Source organism: Miniopterus schreibersii, assembly GCF_964146895.1.
Source record: "Miniopterus schreibersii genome assembly, chromosome: 6".
Taxonomy (NCBI): Eukaryota; Metazoa; Chordata; class Mammalia; order Chiroptera; family Miniopteridae; genus Miniopterus; species Miniopterus schreibersii.
In genome coordinates, this window is record NC_138107.1 from 79,322,711 (window position 1) to 79,341,835 (window position 19,125).

Consider the following 19,125-nt stretch of genomic DNA (forward strand, 5'->3'; position numbering starts at 1 on the left):
AGTTTTCATGTCTAGGTACACAGTGATAAATACATCTTACATTGAGACTCATTAAATATAGACATATATAAAGTTTAGACAAAAATTCCGCAAAATAGTAAAGGCCTTTCTATGTAAGATTTACTCTGTTCTAGTTTGTCCCAATAGATGATAGATAGATGATAGATGATAGATGATAGATGATAGATAGATAGATAGATAGATAGATAGATAGATAGATAGATGATAGATAGATAGATGATAGATAGATAAATAGATGATAGATGATAGGTAGATAGATAGATGATAGATAGATAGATAGATAGATAGATAGATAGATAGATAGATAGATAGATAGATAGATGATAGATAGATAGATAGATAGATAGATAGATAGATAGATAGATGATAGATAGATGATAGAACACACACACACAGCTGACTCATTAAACTGATTTCATAAATCAGTAAATAATTGCAATCCGCGATTTAAAAAGCCCAGTACAGCCTAGAAACATACCCCAGGACACTCTAAGCAAAAGGTGGAGTCAGAGGACATGATTTAAGTCAGAGAGAAGCTAAGTTATTCAACAACATAAAGGCCCCGATTTGAGATATCAGAGTCCACACGGGCCATTCTTCACCAGGAAGGTTAGCGAGCCCTGATCACAGAGTGGGGGAGCGGATCTGTTTATTTCTAAGAACCAGATATTGGTGGCCAAGGCCCTTAACTATTGATTATACTAAACAGCTGTAAGGTGTCTGAAAGTTTATCTTGCCCAGGTACAGGCACAGGGGATGGAGATGCTGAAACATCATCGCCTTAGTGTTTGTGTCTTTTACAAATGGTTAGTTCCTCCTTTTCATTTGTCAGCATATGTCTATTAAGTCAACCCTTCAAATTTGAGGTATCCAATACTTTTTTAATCTCTAATGAATGAATGGATTAATTATAATCAATTATAATTAACATTTAGTTAATACATTTTAAAGTGGGGCAGGAATTTAGAAAGCTGTCACAGTTGATATTTTTTTTATCCAGGATGAAGATATTTTTTTAGCTACCAGATATTAACTGAGCATCAGTTTTAACTTGAGTGGTTAATTTAAATTTTAGATCACAATTTTAAACTCTCAGTTTATGCATGTTGAGTTTATCTGCATGCATCATATCGTATAACATTGTATTTGTATGTTAAAATATTGTATTTTTATAGGCATTATATTATTAAATTAATGTCACCTACACCTGTAACAGGAATAATGTGCTTACTCTTTACTTCTGATGTCTCTGGTTGTGAGAAATGAAATCAGATGAGCTACATTTCCTTTATTATCCTAAGGAATAATAGCTTCTTTACAATTTTTTATTTCAGGTTCCAGTAGTTGTGAAGGATGAAACCCAGTTTGACTTGTTTTCAGTAAATGAACACTTACTCTGCAGTGAGGTATGTAGGAAGCGTGAACTAAAGCCTCGATGCAAAATGCCTTCCGGACCTGCTCCAACAACTCCCAGTCTCGCTTCTCCCTTGCTCACCTTTAAGTTTTGGTATAACTGAGCATTTAATACACAGGACATTCAAAGGGAAAGAGAAGGTCCTTTGAGTTTAGCACACTAATTGTGGGAGAATGTTAGTATCAGTATTGCTTGTTCCCCTCTTCTGCCCAGGGGACCAGCTTCTCACAGTCTAGGCGTTTCTCCTCCAGATCCAAGTGCCTAGCAAATGACTTAAAGTTGCTCTCCAAGAGTTGGGTGTTATATTATTTGATTTGCTGATGTAGGGGAAATGATAGGGTGCAGCTTGCTTGCAACACCACCTCTGAACAAGCCAGATATTCAGCACAGCGTCCTACTTCGTGTGGGCATGCACTTCCCCATGCCCCACCCTGGCTGTTATCCATCAGAAGCAGACTCGTTCCACTTCCGCAAAGTAGTTATTTCAGACATGGGGGATTTTTGCTTCTTTCCTTTTAAGAACAGTTAGAGGAGTGGAACATAGTCATTACTGATTTGAACCCTTTGTCTTTCTTATGTTTAATATCTTCACCAACATCAGCACAACATGATCTGCAAATTTATGGATCCTAAACACAGATAGACTTTAGACTTTTTATTTTTCAAGGGAAGAAAAGTGTAAAATAATAGATAGTATTTTCAGATACACAAGAGGATATTTAATTGGCCTTTTTTCAACTTAGCCAAAATTTTAAAAAGTTCCTAGATAAAGCAAATTAAGAAAAATATAAATCCTATGAGGTCAGTCTTAAGTATTTAATCTCTGCACACTACAGGTAGTAAAACACAAGATGAATATTTCAGAAAAGCCAGTACTCATGGGGGTAATAATGGCTTTACTTAACACCCACTGTGACCTAGAGATTTCCTACGCATTGTTTCTATTACTCACAAAGAATACTGAGAAATAGATAGCTTAATGTACATTTAAAAGATGAAAAGCTGAAATTTAGAGAGGCTGAAGTGACTTGCCCGGGAACAGAGGGGTCTGTCTTTCTACTCTAAAGCTCAGCTCCCCACAGTGCCTTCCTGCAAGTTTTAGCAATGCAAGTGGAAGTTTTTTACTTGGAGCATTTCTGCACCTATAGATCAACACATAAAATATGAATTTAGAGCATATTTAAGTGTGTGTGCAATCTTTAAAATTTTCACGTCTTATTCCTTGTCTAATTGGTTCTATTGACCAAAAAAAAAAATCATTTTTTTCATCAAACTTCTCAAAATTTACAGAAGAGTAGCTCCCTCATTTATAAAAAGTTAACTCCGAAGTAAATCATTGTTTTTAGAAGCATTCAGTTCCCCCCTCCCCACCCCTCACAGAATTCAAATGAAGGTCTATGTCAAATGGAGGTCATTGGCTGTTTACTCTGGAAGACAGCTTATAGCTAAGAGTGTGTTTAATATTACACGTTTTAGCCTGTAATATGACATTATTTCCTGAAAACATAGGCAAGATCTATGACTTTATTCTGCAGGTCAGAAATCAAAATGTGAACACATTACCTATAGAATTTAATAGGTAGATTTTCAACTGATTTCCCCCTTAAATTACAGTGCCAACAGCTAAAAAATAACTAATTAACACTGGTGGTTTTTGTCTCTAGCTGATGAGATGGATCATCAGCGAAATCTATGCAGTGTGGAAGATATTCAATGATAATTTTAAAGGGACTACAGGGGAATCTCCTCTTCTCATCTGGAAGCCCTGGGAACACATATACTCTCTCTGCAAAGCTGTGAAGGGCCACATTCCTTTGTTCAATAGCTATGGAAAGTATGTTGTGAAACTTTACTGGATGGTAAGTTCATGTTCATGTGCATTGAAATTCATCTGTCCTTAATATTGAAATATATTTGCCTTAGAGGCTGATACCTAGGCTAATACAAAATAATGCGGTTTATGCAGGATATCAGTCAGGTAGCTACTAGGGGGAAATGTCCTGTGTATGTAATTTGGGATTAGTAAGCAACACAGTTGTTTCTCCTGCTTTTTAAACTGGGGCCCCCGGGCCAGGCAGGGGCAGCCCCGGGCTGTCCCTCCCCCTCAGGCCGGCGGGCTGTGCAGGCAGGTGGGTGCACAAGGCTCCCTCCCTCCCTCTTTTCTCCGTGATGGGCTATTAGGGTCATGAGTAGGCAGAAGTACTTGCTCATGGTCCGCTCCTTCTCTCCTGGCACTTCCTGCTGCTGAGGGACCTGATCCCATCCGTTTTTTGTCCTAAACTTGAGATTTATTTTCATGTTAAGAAATATTACACCCACACAGAAGCTTTTACCTCTGCCTAAAAAGAAGCAAATGGGATAGTAAGAAGTACAAATAGAGACGCAAAAACCCCCTCGGTTAATATGGCCAAGTAGACTCACGGCACATTTAGCAATGCGCGTAGATTCGACACCTTTGGGTTGTTAGTGATGGGATGCTCTTTCTGAAGGCCCAGAGTCACAGGCAAGATCAGCTGCATGGTCTGCACACACTCCTTGTTCAAAAATTTTAGGAATTTCAAGACAGTGATAGCAGCACTTTAAACCAAGTATGAGGTCCTCCTGAGCTTGGGGTCTTGTGTGAAAGGCCATGTACCCGTGAAGCTGGTCCTAGTCACTGAGAATGCTCTTGAACATTTGAAGGAGTGGGCAGAGTATAAACAGTTAACCATTCCATTCTATATGTCTAAGAACATGACTTTTTCCTTAATGAGCCCAAGCCATCCGTCTTGCTGGGGCAGGGAACGGTGAAAGACCAATGCTTGGGAATACATAGGATCATCACAGCGGGAAGGTGAAAGCAAAGAAGGTAATCTTAGCCTCTGTTTTCCAAAATAGAATTTCGGGTTTTTTTTGTTTTTTTTTTTTTTTTATATTCACAGCAAGACAGTAGAACTTGAAAGTCAAAATGTTATTTAGAAGAGAAAATAACTTCTTAAATTCTTTTATCTTCTTTATTTATCAACCAGGAGGCAGATCTGGCAGACTAGACTTCAGAGTTTTAAATGTGTGCAGAGGCATGAGAGGGAGGCTATGGCACTGGGAAAGTGGATGCCTTGTAGGTAGAGTTTAGGGATGACAGAGAGAAGGGAAACGTGGGAAGGGGGAGGAGGTCAGATGTCTGGGAATTTGGCCCCCACTCCGGCACATTCACCTACACCCGAATCGAGATGGAGTTCAAAGTTATTAAGAATTTCAAAACAGCATCAGCAGAGAATTAAACCAACTGTATTAGTTTCAATCTCTCTTTCTCTCTCTCCCTGCTTCCTGGCATCCTTCCTTCTTTTCAAATTTCCTTCGAGACAGGGGTCAAAATTTATTGACACTATTTTCCATTTTGCAAAGAAAATGTGATTTAATTCTCTTTAACTATACTGGTTTCTGACAAGCCCAAACCTACTTGGATTCAGAAATTTTAAAAAAATAAAAGAAAAAGATATTTAGTCCAACTTGGAAATCTCAAACCGATCCAATCATTCAACCTGTCTCTTTAGATAACATAGTCAGTCCTCGAGGGAGGAGGGCTGGGCGGGTGGCAGTCAGACAAAACTGGCTCTGTTTCTTCATTGCCCTCATCTAAGGAGTGGCTTGTGGGGATGCTGCCAGACTGCTGAGCACCGAAACATAACTGGTTCCATATGGATTGTTTTGGCAGGCGGCTGGCTGGCACTCAGTGCTGAAGTGCATGGTCATGGTCTTGCTCACTGACAGTGAGAGAAAGCTCTGCTGGCCCTCAGCATTTCTAGACCCATTGTTGGGCCACATGAGCCCCTCAGGGTCCCTTGTACACAGGCAAAGGGTCCACATTTCTCAAGATAATAGATAAGAAAACAGGTCATGGACAAAGACGGGTGAAGATAAAATGTGGTAAATTATGTGAAAGAACCTAGCAAAGATCCTGAGGCTCTCAACACTGTTAGTTTCCTTCTTCGATTTAGTCTTTCCCCCCTTCTCTCTTCCCATTGCTGCCTCCTACTGTAGAAGAAAAGGGGTCAGATCATTTCTTTTCCTGGCCCTTGGTCGAGCCGGGGAAAAGCCCATGATGAGCTAACCGGACGTTCACTCACCCAACAGTGGCCCTGGAGGGAGGGTGTGAAGACGGAGGGGTATTGGGTGACCGCCGGCCATGCTCTGCACGGTTCTTTCTGCAGTTTGGCCTTGTTGGGGTCTCTGTGCCTAAACTTGCTAAGTGTCTGTCCTGTTTTAATGCTCAGTCCTCCAATAGCCCACCGAGGTGTCAGGGCTGAGTCGATGCCTGTGTGCACGGTAGGTGTAGTAAAGAATCAGAGTGAGTACTTTCTCACAAAATAAAGTATATTATGTTTTTTTTCTCTTTTTGACCCTTTTCAGACATACACAATTTAATTTTTGATTTTTTTCCTTCCAATTCTAGTTCCGTGTTTAATGTCTATCCTTTGATTTTCACTGCAGATATTTAAGAAACACATTCATAAAAATATGCTTTGTTTCCTTGTACTGCTTAATTCAGTATAAGACACTGGAGGCACATCTTCTGCCCAGTATTGACTTTCCTTCCCCTGTCACATCTTGTCCCCCTTGAGTCTCCTCACTGCCCCCCCTTCAATTTATTGATGCTTTTTTACCTTTTGTCCTGATTGGACATGGATTTTCCTTCTCTGCCTTGTTACATAGACTCCTCTCCCTTTCCTCTTGTCCCCATGAAGCATTTACCTTAATCACTCCTTAGAGGCAAACCTTCCTCTCAGAGCCTCTCTACATGACATTTAAAGTTCAGATTTTCACAGCAGTTTTTCCCATAAAACTATTCCCATTATTTCCAGTTTGAATCTCAGTAAACAGCATCAAGGCTCTTTGACATCTGCCAGACTAGAAGGTACCGCGTAGCGTAAAGAACAGCATCGTAAAACAGCACAGATAATACTGCTACTGGGGCACAGTCTTGCCAGGTACTTCCCAATGGCAGCGTTTTTTGGCTCCTTGAAAAAAACAAATTAAGTCATTGCTTCCACTCGAAATATGCATTGTTCTTGGCAGCCTTTCTCTGATGGTCCCAATGCTTTCATCTGTCTCTGAATCAGAACAGAAAACACACACATTGGAACCAATAATTTTCCTGCCATCAAGCTATTGATATAAAAAAAGTATTAGTTTTGTTTCTGATTAAATCTTGTACTTTTTAAGGACAATACTGTTGTAGAATTCAGAGTTTCTTTTTTTAGTTGATTTTTAGAGAAAGAGAAGGGAAAGGGGGGGGGAGAGAGAGAGAAACATCAATTTATTGTTTCACTTATTTATTTATGCCTTCCTTGGTTGATTCTCGTATGTGCCCTGACTAGGGCTCAAACCCACAACCTTGGCCTATTGGGACAATGCTCTGACCAACTGAGTTACCTGGCCAGGCCTGAATTCAGTTTCTTAAACTGTGGAGATGCAGAAAACCTTGGGTGCTTCCCATGCCCCAGCCCAGACCCCCTGAGTCAGTCTCTGGGGGGAGCCTGCCGTCGGCATTTGAAACAAACTCTCTCCCACCTGGTGATATTTTTTTTGTTGTTTAAACTATATAAATAAGATATATACCATTTTCTAGCACTCAATTACTTTTTTACAAAATGTAATTTTTTTATTCTTATTCCATTATTAACTTTCTACATGCTTTTAGTAAAACAAATGCAAACACTGTTAAAATGTTCAGAGTAGACATGGAAGTTCCCTGACTCTACCTACATAGACATCACAGAAGATGACTTCTGTATATCCTCCTAAACTTCTTTTTTGTAAACCTATGCAAACCCTACTTTGTATAATTTGTAGCAACAATAAGATCATGTAGTAGTTATTGCTCTGAAAGTATTTTTTCCTAACCACGGACATTTTTTATGCCAGTTTATCTACCTTGTCTTCCATTGTTCGAATACAACAATGACTACACATATTTTACTAATCTCCTATTGACAGACATTTGGGTCATGGACCAGTGTTTTACCGATACAAATAATGCCGTAAAAAAGCATCTTTGTGTAAAGATTTTTGGCCATTTGCATGACTATTTTTTTCTAGGATTTCTACATGTGTAATTATTTTTTCTATCAAAATACTTGCAAATTCTTAATGTTGATCAGTATATTTAGTAACTCTTTTATTCTGATTTGTGTGTACTTTATATTTGATATAATTGGGGTTTAAGTCTGCCATTTTATTGTTCACTCTGTTATGTCTGTTTTTTTGTTTTGTTTTGTTTTCTTGTATTTGTTTCCCTTTCCCTGTCCTCCTGTGAGTTTCTTGAACATTTCATAGGATTCCATTTTGATCTATTGGGGAAGAAAGAAAAATACATATAACCACTAAATTAGGCAATGCAAGTTTATAGTCGCAAGTGTCATACAAAGAAAACATTTTTTACTCTGTTGCTCCTGTCTACCTGGGGAAAATACACTGTTCTTTGGCTGTTGCATTTAAATGCCACCTCCTTGTGAAGACATTAGCAAAATTAGTTACACTTTTCTTTCGTGGTCCTAGAGGAGGTTGAACATATTGTATTTTATATTGTTTGCATATATTTCTTTCCTCGCTAAACTTTAAAAATTCAATGAAATGATATGGGTACTGTGTGATGTCAGTGTTTGGATTCACAATGCTTGGATCACTGCTGAAAATATTTATTGGGTGAAGGAATCAATTTATAATAAATTTTATATGTAAAACCAAAGTTAAAAAAAACACTTTGAGTTCACAATCATTAATGTTATTGTTGTTTCAATCTTTTAATTGTGAAGTAATATGCATATAGGTGAATATATAATGATTTTATTAAATAAAGCATTAATTAACTTCACATTAAAAAATTAGATCTTCAATTATGAATGGGAGCAGCATGATCGTTAGAAGCATAAGATCACTGAGCTTATCGGGATAAATAATAATTACTAAAGTTATATTTGGAAAATTTTCTGTATGACTATATTAAGTTCTTTAATTATGCCCCAGTTCATGCGTGGGTGCCTAGTGTTGCGGTTCTGCCGTTGGAAGCACTAACGTGCGGCACTGTGTAGGGCGGGGCTCGCACGGATGTGCTTGCAAGACCTCATCAGTAAAGACAGATGCTTGTCTATGTCCGGATTTGAATGTGCTGTGATTACACTAAGGAAAATAATAAGCTAAAACTCTGAGGCAGAGTAGTACTGAAGACCAGTATGCCAGTCTTTAGATGTAAGAAGTTAAAATAAAATTATAAAAATGTTATAAAACAGTAAAGAATAATGTCAGCAGGATGCAGGGGTAGAGCAAAAGTAGGTTTACAGTTGTTTGTGTAGAAGATAATATAATAATTAATAAATAAAAATACGAGAATAAACTCCGTGTCACATACCCATGATGGTAAACCTCCTTTTCCCCTCCCTGTATAATCATGTAGGGGTAAAAGAAATACAAACCACTGATGGTGATACATTCCTGTCTTCCCGTTTGTAGGGTTGCTGGAGAAAGATAACCATTGACGACCTCCTGCCTTTTGACGAAGATAACAATCTATTGCTTCCAGCTACAACTTGTGAATTTGAACTCTGGCCAGTGCTTTTGTCTAAAGCAATCATTAAGCTGGCAAATGTCGAGTAAGTAGAATGTAGAATTATCGCTCATTTGCATAGAGACACAAAGGCAAACCACAGGAAAAACAACTGTAGCACAGCTTTATTTAAAAAAATATATATATATTTTAAAAAGGTTTCTTTTCAAACAATGTAAACTTGATGTGAAGTATTGGGTTAGCCAGCAATCAAATGAAATCCCCACCAGTGAAAGTGCTCAAACAGCTATTCTATCTCCAGTGCTCTGTATGAATGGAAAGTCAGTTGTGGAAAATAATGTTTCAGCTTAATGAGAAAGAAGTTGTTTTGTAGAGGAAAATATTGATTCGTCTAAATCCTGAATAGTATATGTTGGAATCCAGTAAAGGTTTAGGTTCCAGATATGCAGCAATAATTTGATAATCTTGGAAAACCTGGACTGTTCTGAAGGAGGCCGACATGCTCCTGATGCTTTTGATCACATTGGTCCCTTTTACCACACTCATGATGAGAACTATTCATATTTCTTCAGTATTCTTATGAAATCTGCTTGTATCTCAGATTCCTGCATGACTTGAGCACCAACATAGAACAGACAGTCCTGCTGCATTTATTCTCTCAGATTCCGAGTGCGGAGGCCTGTGGGCACGCCTTGTGGCCCCAGCAGAGCAGAAGAGCTTCGACGCTTGAGCTGCCTCTTTGCGTCCCCCTGGGTGGGAGGGTGCTCACACACACTGTACCAGCTGGAACCAACACCCTTCCCGCCCTGCAGCGTGTCACAGCACCTCAGTGTTCAGGGCGCACTCACACTCCAGCAGATCCCGGCGGCTGTTTGCTCAAAGCTCAGCCCCCTCCCCTTCTGCAAACACAGCAGAGCCGCCAGGCGCCAGGTCTGCTTTTCCTGAAGTTTCTTCAGCTCAGCTCCCTTTTTCTCTCCCAAGGCATCGCAACGAAACTACCACTCCTCCTGCCACCCTCTCCCTCTTCTCTAACCAACTCTTAGCTGTCTACTGGGAATTTGTTTGGCCCAGCTTGCAGCCCTTAATTTCAATGATTTTTTTTAAAAAACTCATAATTTATTTGATTTGGGGGCACTAGAACACACTACAGTTTATGTGTGACAGGTTGCGTGGGTTTATAGTTTGATAATCTAGTTTTCATAAAACTAACCCTAAAAACAAATTATGGTGTTGCTAGTAGCCTCTCTAAATTATGGGGTTTCCTCAGGTTTTCCGCTCTGTCATTCAGAGCAACTGACCTTGGGACATGTGGGCTGAGAGAGGAGACCAGTGTCAATCTATTTATTATTGAATACTAGTAAATCTTAGTGTATGTTTTATTTTCTATAAAAATAAATCTAAGTTCAACTATTTTCATCCTGTAACAGAAATAAGTAAATAAATATATAACTCATCCTAGATTGTTTTGATAGCTGAACACTACTAAGTATTCACATCAGAGACAACTACGTTTGTTTATTTTGAAAGAAAATAATGTTCCTAAGGATCCAAATTGTCAAACCTCACTTGAAGTTCTGAGAATTAGAGCTGCAAGTCCAGTGAGGCATTAAATGCACAACCTGAATAATTGGAGTGGCATTTTGTCTTTCTTAAAGCTATAGTTCAGTAGAATTTTATAGCAACTTGAGTGATAGAATTATTGTTATTTTAAAAAATTAAATATATCCAGCTTGGAAATAAAAGGCCAGACTAAGCGTAAGACATTTCTTAGGCTTTCTAGGGGAACCTGCATTACATGGTGCAATTTATATTTATCTATGCATTTTTCTCAGATTTTATTTATTGTCATGTGATTTTCAGCTTTCTACATTAAAATTAATATTTAGTAGTTGTTTCAATAGCATTGTGAGATATGCAAAGGAAAAACCATTATTTCTATGAGGTTTGTCACTTCCTACATATGATTATTCAAAGAGGAATTTAAACTAGACTGTGAATTATCACAGTAGATACTTGTTATCTTTGAGATATGGAGACATGTCAATCCATCAGTCAATCACCACCATTGGCATATGGTCGACAGAAGCTGTGACTCCTGGGCAGAACAGGGATATGCGTGTTACTGTAAATAGACTAATCACTCCAGAAAAAATTTTTAAAAAATTAAAATGAGAAGAGTGATATTTGATAGATCACAGTTTTGTTTTATTTTATGCTATGGAGGCACATCCGCTGTTTTGTACAGGATAGAACAGATGTTTCTGGTTTCTCTGAAATATCTAATAATTTAATTGAGGATGTCTGATGCCCATTTTGACCTGCCATGTATGAGACTGACAACACACAGCTTCATGGGCATCTTAGAATAATTACTGAAATCACAAACATAAAAGATACCATTCTATTTTTAAAAGAACAACATCATAATATATTAAATATATAAAATATACTATATATTAGCTATATAATTAAAAATATATAGCATGTATGAATATGTTATATATATGAGATTAATATTAATTCATAACTTTTAAAAATAAAGCTTGTAATCATGTTTTGTAAATAGGCATCACATTTTATCATTGGATCTACTTAAGTGCTTTAAGAAAAAAAGTCATCTGACTGTTGGAATAGTATTTCCTTGTGCTCTAATGTATAACTATACTACTGTGCATTTGCTACTTTAGCATCCACATGGCAGAGAAGAGAGAGCTGGGCGAGTGCACCGTGATTCACGCGCTTACAGGCTGGTTACCAGAAGTCATTCCTCTCCAGTAGGTTTGACCATTAAGTTACTTCCGTATGTTTTCTTTCTTGCCCACCAAAGTTTCTTTAACCAAAACATGTTTTAGTTTTCTAAAAAATTTCAAGAAATATTACATTTTACAAAAATGTTTGGGAGAATAACATTTTATAGTTTTATATAGAATTCCTTGAGAATTTCAGGATAAATTCTGTGTGTGTGTGTGTGTGTGTGTGTGTGTATAATTTAGTCCTAAAATATCTGAATTACAAATATTAAAATAATGTTATTAGGCATTATGCAGTTTAATATATTATTTCTAATTAAAAACCACAATCTTTAAAAGATTATCTTATTTAATCTTATCCATAGGACCCCATCAACTAGGTATATATCCTTACAAGTGAGGAAACTGAAGCTCAGAGCGGTCAACCAAACCTGTTCACATTGTACCTAAAGGAGATAAAATTTGAATTGAAGTCTTCCTGGGTCCAAAGCCCACAGTCTTTCTCTCCTATGTGTCGAACTATATAGATATTGTTTATCCACATCCACATAAAAAGAGACCATTTAATGTAATGCTTACTTAAACTCTTACAAATACTTTTACTTCACACATAAATGTTACAGACACATTTGGTCATATTGTTATTGACACTGGAACTTAATCAGGTTAAAGTGCAGAGAAGAAAACATATAGATAAATCTGAACATATCATCAATTCAGATGTTGATTTTTACAAGAAGATCAAAGCCATATACAGTTATCAATGTGAATCATCATTGATCTTTGATCGATACTGGGAAGCTACCACTCTCCAGGGTCCAGGTTATAGGAGATTGAAGACAGGCCCTAGTAACTTGAATTTTACATCTAAAGCATCTGTCTATTCAGCAGGATCAACTAGTTGCTACTTGACTCAAATAAAAATTTTCAGGAGAAAAAAATTCAAGAGTAGACACCTTCCTCAAAAGACCACTTTCTTGAAGGAGAGCTATCATGTGTTTTTATCTTAGGAAAAGGTCCAGATGGCACTCCTTTGCATATTTTCATGGGAAATCCTTTTCTGATACTTAAGAGAAGAGAATATTAACTGATATAATATGGACAATGTTAGTGTAGAAAAATAAAGAGACAATGGGATTTAAAAGTATGGACTTGTCTAAATTTTTGTCTTCAAGTATTGATGGAATTCTTACAATTTTACCTTTATTTTCTCTGCACAGTAGTCAATGAAGATACCAGAGACATGAAATCATCAGAAGTTAATCAGAAGTAGGATATCAGAATAATTCACAACTATAAAATTCATTAATTAAAAATTGTGAATTGTCTCTTGCTAGGATCATACATAAAAATTAAAGTTTTCACATACTTTTCTTATAATTTTAAGGAGATCACTTCAATAATTAATAAAAATTTGAAGGATTTTAGATGTTTAATTTGCATGAATTTATGAGTTGCTTATGAAATATCTATGAAAGTGATATAAGGGGGGAAAGCTTGAGCTTTGGAGTCAGAACTATATAGCTAGATTTACATCCTCAAACTTCCCATTTCAAGCTATGTGAATTTTGTAAGTAATGAACTTCTCTGGGCCCCAGTTTCTTCTTACGTACAGTCACCTATCCTAGATGGTTGTTCTGAAGATTAAGTGAACAGGTGAAAGTGTCAGAAAAAGTCACTAGTGTAGGTAGATGCATAATTAGCTAATGTTTGTTGAATAAAAGTAGTGAGAATGGGAACCCTTGTTACTTACCTTAGAGGAAAAGCTTTCAGCTTTTCAGCACTGAGTAGGACGTTAGCTGTGGACTTGTCATATGTGGCCTTCGCACTGCCATATGTGATCTCTGTGCTCATGTTACTAAGAGTGTTCACTGTAAATGGGTGATGCACGGCAGAGGAGGCACATGAAGAAAGCACCTGCCCTCCAGGCCGTGGAGAGGAATGCGGGTGGCCCTCAGATGCGTGTTTATTAGAAGCCTGCCCCTCAGGCCAATGCAGTAAGATCAACAAACAAGCCTCTTTGGCAGAAAGCTTGCTGCCTCTGCCCTAGGCTTGGGGCAGGTTAGTCTGTGTGAGCTCTTTAAGAACCACTTCTGAGCTAACTATAACCTCATGGGTCTTTGGATGCAGTCCCCGTGGGCTTTCAAAGCTAGATGTTTGGGGGGCTCATTTATCAGGGGAAGGTCTTAAAAGTTGGGGTGCGAAACATGGGTTTCAAACTCTTTGTTCTCAGGGGGAAGCTCAGGGTTGTGAGTCCCCTCCGGCTGTGTCACTATGCTGGGTTTATGGCAAGATTGTGTCTCAGTCTCATACCTGCGTCAGTGTGGGGGTTTTCTCACTTACCAGTTGGGTAGGAGTTAGCTAGTTTTTTTGGGGGGCGGGCAGGGATGGTTCAGAGGAAATTGTTCTGTGATTCAGTGTGTTCATGGGAATTGGTGAATTTAGGGTCCTCCTGTCTCCATCTTGAACCAGAATTCCTTGTTTGGTTTCTTTCCATCAGCAAAGTCCAGCACACCATAGGCCCTCAATCAAAGCTGGTCGAGTCAGTGAATGCATAATGGCGTTTTAAGCTAATATTTGCTGTAACTATTGAAATTAGTCTTGTGAGATCGTAAGGTGATTTTTTTCTGTCAGTGATTTCTTGATGTGGCATTTAAAGCTTAATTTGAAAATTAATGTTGATGTGTTTTATCAAAGCCCACGATATATGGACAAAGTTTGGGAGCTCTTGAAAGAGATACTGCCTGAATTTAAGCTGACGGATGAGTCCAGCTCTGAGAGCAAAATAACAGAGGTAGACACCAAAGTGAAAGAACCAGTGAAAGACGTGAAGGATGGGAAAGAAGTGAAAAATGGGAAAGAAGTGAAAGACACCAAGGAATTCAAACCTGAACCTTCAGTTACAACGCTAAAATCACTTGAGAAAAGTGACAGATTTATGAAGGGTAAGACATTTTATATCACAACATTATTCAACATGGATATTGTATATAAATGCTTTACAATCATTGCTGAATTTAATGTTCTTTATTGTTGTTATCACGTATCAAGTGTTGTGGAAATAATTAAGATCCTTCCTTGATAGGATTTCAAAACTTTTCATGGCATTTACTGCATGTTAATTATTGTTCCATATTTTGCCCTCTTTAAAAATCAAAGGCAATTATACAGTTTGATGATACTAAATTAATACAGTATTAGTATAGGAAGAGACATTAAGTTTTCAATTTTCGTCAAACACATCTTCCTTATACACAACATGTAGGGTGAAATGAATCAAAATAGCAAAGGACAAAGCTGTCCTTTTTATTTTTTCAGGAAATATGAAATGGATAGAGATTAGATGATGATTTCTTGATCATTTATTGTGAAGTGAAAGTTCACATTTGAGAAGAAAAAATTCTAGTTATTTCACAAGTATACGTTTATTTCTTTTAAGGTGGAAAATGTAATTTTTTATTTTATATTTTCTAAAATATTTTATATATCCATGCAAATAAACAATAATGCTTATATAGTAAAGTAGAATTAAATATTCTAGAAAATACTGTTTTTTTGTATATTTGATAATATCTATTATGATCTTTCAAGTATTTTAGAAAAGATTGATATTTTGTCCAATTATTCCTTATCAGGATCTTATCTACATTACAATGTATAGAAATTATTACCATAAATGTCCCTCAAAAATATACCAAGATTAAGTGTGTGAATGATATCTGCCTATCATAAGCCCTTTTAGAAATCACCTAATATGTACTAGTATGAAAGAAAGAAAAAAAAAAAGCCTAATTAAATTTGTTTTATCCAGTATATCCCCAAGTAATGTGAACTTAGAAGCCCTTTTTATGTATCACAAATGAACGTTCATCCATCCATTCATTCATCTAGCCTCCCATTCATCCAATATACTATTTACTGAGTATAACTCCAATAAATGTTCCAGGAATTAGTGCTAACTTGTTGAACAAAATCCGATGTGAAAGTCACCTCCTAGATCTTATTGTCTAGGGATAGAGACTAACGTTAATTTTAAAAATCCTAACCATCTACTAAGAAATAAGCCTTAAATGGAAATGAAGGGGAAACTACGGGAGTTCCTGTGGGGGACCTAGTCTGGCCATAAGCAGGAAGAAAAGCAGCAGAGCCTGTTGCTAGGGAGGCCAAAAGAAGGGTGTTCCAAGAATCGGGGAGCTGGTCCCGGTCAGACAGTGAGCTGAACTACGACGGGCCCCCAGATCTGCCCGGGCCGTGCTGTGGCCTGAAGGCCACCGGGCCTGGTGCAGGGTGGGAGTGGTAAGAGGTGGAGGGTAAATAACTTGCACAGCCCTGGTAGGAGCTTGTGAGCAGCAGGGTTGCAAAGCGAGAGCTGACGGGCTGCGTGGGCCCCCGCGGGATACGTATGTTCTAATCTGTTGAAGGAGAACTATTTTTTTAAATGTAGCTTTATTGTTGAGAGTGTTACAGATGCCTCCTTTCCCCCGCTGGCCCCTCCTGCCCGCCTCCACCCCGCCCCAGGCCTTCCCACACTGTTGCGGTGTCCATGGGTTATGCTTACACGCAGGTAAGTCCTGGGGTCATCTCTCCCCACGCACCCCTGCCGTCCCTCTGCGTGTTTTTAAGTGATGATGGAGAGACCCCAGCTGAGGTTACAGCAATAGTGTTTCCTGAGCGGGCAGGAAGAGAAGGATCCGGGGAGCCCGGGGGAGAGCTGGGACCAGCCAGGGGAGCCGGGGCTGCTCCGTTCCACCGGTGGAGGGCCCGGGGCAGCGCAGGTGCGAACGCTGGCGGTGAGGGGCTCTGATAGGGAGAAGCTGAGTGTCGCTGAGTTTCTCTGACTGCGGCTTCCATCTCTCTCTGGGAGCAGCTTATCGACAAGCTGGGAGCGAGGGGGAGGTGGAAGAGGAAGGGTCTCGTGCTGATCTAAAGGAGATGCAGCTGACGTTTGCAGGGCTAAGGAAAGGTGGTCTCCAGTAGGACTCAGCTGTTAACTTTACTCAGTGGCGCTTGCTAGATGGGTGGGATGAAATGATCGAGGAGTGACACGTTATTGGCAAACGCACATTCTGGTAAACTCTGTTGCGTACTATCCAAATTTCTATGTGGAAGTGTGTATTTTTTCTATTTATAAATTTTATTATAAATTATATTATTTCTGAATTCTCAATAGGAGTTCGAAGATTTTTAAAGTCCTATTTTTAAATCGTACTCAAAATGATATATGTCTACCTAAAATTAATTTTATTTAGTGAAGTAAAATATTTATAGAAAACCCATAAAATAAAATTTGATAACCTGGATTTAGACTTTAGTCTCCTAGTTATATATCTCCTCCTACACTTAAAGTTAATAGTCATCTTCACCTTTGTATCTAATACAGGTGCTAAATCTGCTGTAAAAGCTAAAATATGAGACAGGTGTACATTATAGGCTAAGGAACATTACAAGTCATAAATGTTGCAGTTTTTATTTATGTAAATTGAAAAATAAAAAACAACCTGATTACAAATTTAGCAGATCATGAAAGAACAAAAAAGACAAAATCTAATATTTTGTTTCAGAATTGAATTAGCTTCATTAGGGAATAAAAAATATTGATTTTTAAATTTTCAATCTTTATACTACTTTTTTTTCTTTTTTTAATTTAAATTTTTTTTTTCAATTAAGGTTTGCATTCAGTATTATCCTGTATTAGTTTCAGATGTATAGCATAGTGGTTAGAATATCGTGTACTTTACAGAGTGATCCCCCTGATACTTCAAGCACCCACCTGGCCCCAAACACAGCTGTCACGATTCCATTGACTATATGCCCCATGCTGTAATCTATATCTCCTTGACCGCTGTGTAACGTCCAGTTTTAACTTTTTAATCCTCTCATCTTTTTCACCCAGCCCATCAAACCCCCTCCCCTCTGACAACTGCTAATCTGTTCTCTTTATCTATGAGTCTGTTTCTATTTTGTTTATTTTGTTCTGTATAGTCCACATGTAAGTGAAATCACGTAGTATTTGTCTTTTTCTGACTTATTTTACTTAACATAATACTCTCTAGGTCCACCCATGCTGTCACAAAAGGTAAGATTTCACTCTTTTTTATGGCCGAGTACTAGTATTCCATTGTGTATATGTACCGTAGCCTTTTTTCCAGTTGAATGAGAGCATGTTTGAATGGAAATTCACAGGGTGTATATAGTTCTGTGTATAGGGTGTGATTAAACAAGTCATGTTGACAATAAGATATTGGTTTGGTATCCAGTTTTCAGCAGAAGATATTCTGGGAACAAGCTATATTTCCTTGAGCTGGAGGCCCCAAATGACAAAGATCTGAATGGTCTCCACCTTTAGGACTCAACTTTAAGTGTATAATTTGCTGTTCTTTGATTTTCACTTTAAAAATGAGAAAATTAGCCTGACACTATAATTTTATATACAAAAGTCATATCAAATGATCATCTACATTTAACATAAAATAATATGTAGTCAATAATAAATAATGCTGCAGGCCTTTCACAATACACTTTGATTTTCAAAATTTTTGTCTTGCTCTGTTTTAATGTTCCTAATCAGAGGTGAACAATGCTTGAGGGAATTTGCGGCTGTTTTGTCTGAGGTTTCCTGGTCAAAAGATCGATTATGTGTTTTACTCTGTTAGAGAAAGCGGATACAAAGGACATTGGGAAGAAGAGAAGCAAAGACGGAGAGAAGGAGAGGTTCAAGTGGTCCTTCCACGGCTCCAGGCCCTCGTCGGACGTGCAGTACTCTCTGCTGTCCCTGTCGGACTGTAAGCGCTCGGGCCCCGCAGTCCCCAGATGCTGGAAGTCCTGGGAGCATGGAGCCTATCGACTGTTTAGACATATCTGAATAGGCGTCTGCAGGTCGCCTGTGGTCAGGCCCAAAGAGGGGTGCGGATGTGGGGCGGGGCTCCCCATGAGGCAACAGCGAAGGCGTCCAGGCTCTTGGGGCACAGCATGCGCAGGGGAAGCGGTTGTCTGAAGGGGGACCTGTGCTAACGTGTGTATGATATATTGGCGCATTATAAAATCTATATTACTCTACACAAATAAAACATGTCACGTTATATATTCTAAATTATATACATATATTAATTATACAATTATATAAAATATATAAATATTAGCATAGGTGCTATCTGTTAGCCTATGTCCTCTGTATAAATTATATATTACATATATAATCTTTTTAAAGACTATCTAATATATATTATACAGATTACCTTTTTTAAAAAAAAATATGTTTTTATTGATTATAGAGAGAAAGGAAGGGTGAGGGAGAGAAAAACATTGATCGGTTGTCTCTTGCACGCCCCCTACTGGGGACGGAGCCCACAGCCCCGGCATGTGCCCTGACGGGGAGTTGAACCAGGGACCTCTCCGTG

At 38.2% G+C, this 19,125-nt stretch overlaps 1 protein-coding gene across 1 annotated transcript in view; it reads left to right on the forward strand.

Moving 5' to 3' along the window:
* The window catches only part of ADGB (androglobin), a 100,271-nt gene that overhangs the window by 16,416 nt on the left and 64,730 nt on the right, over window positions 1–19,125 (forward strand). The window contains exons 4-9 of the mRNA XM_081140908.1: window positions 1,356–1,427; window positions 3,100–3,294; window positions 8,924–9,063; window positions 11,666–11,752; window positions 14,426–14,673; window positions 18,382–18,510. Coding sequence (XP_080997034.1) covers window positions 1,356–1,427; window positions 3,100–3,294; window positions 8,924–9,063; window positions 11,666–11,752; window positions 14,426–14,673; window positions 18,382–18,510 — 871 coding nt within the window. The remainder of the gene's footprint in view (window positions 1–1,355; window positions 1,428–3,099; window positions 3,295–8,923; window positions 9,064–11,665; window positions 11,753–14,425; window positions 14,674–18,381; window positions 18,511–19,125) is intronic.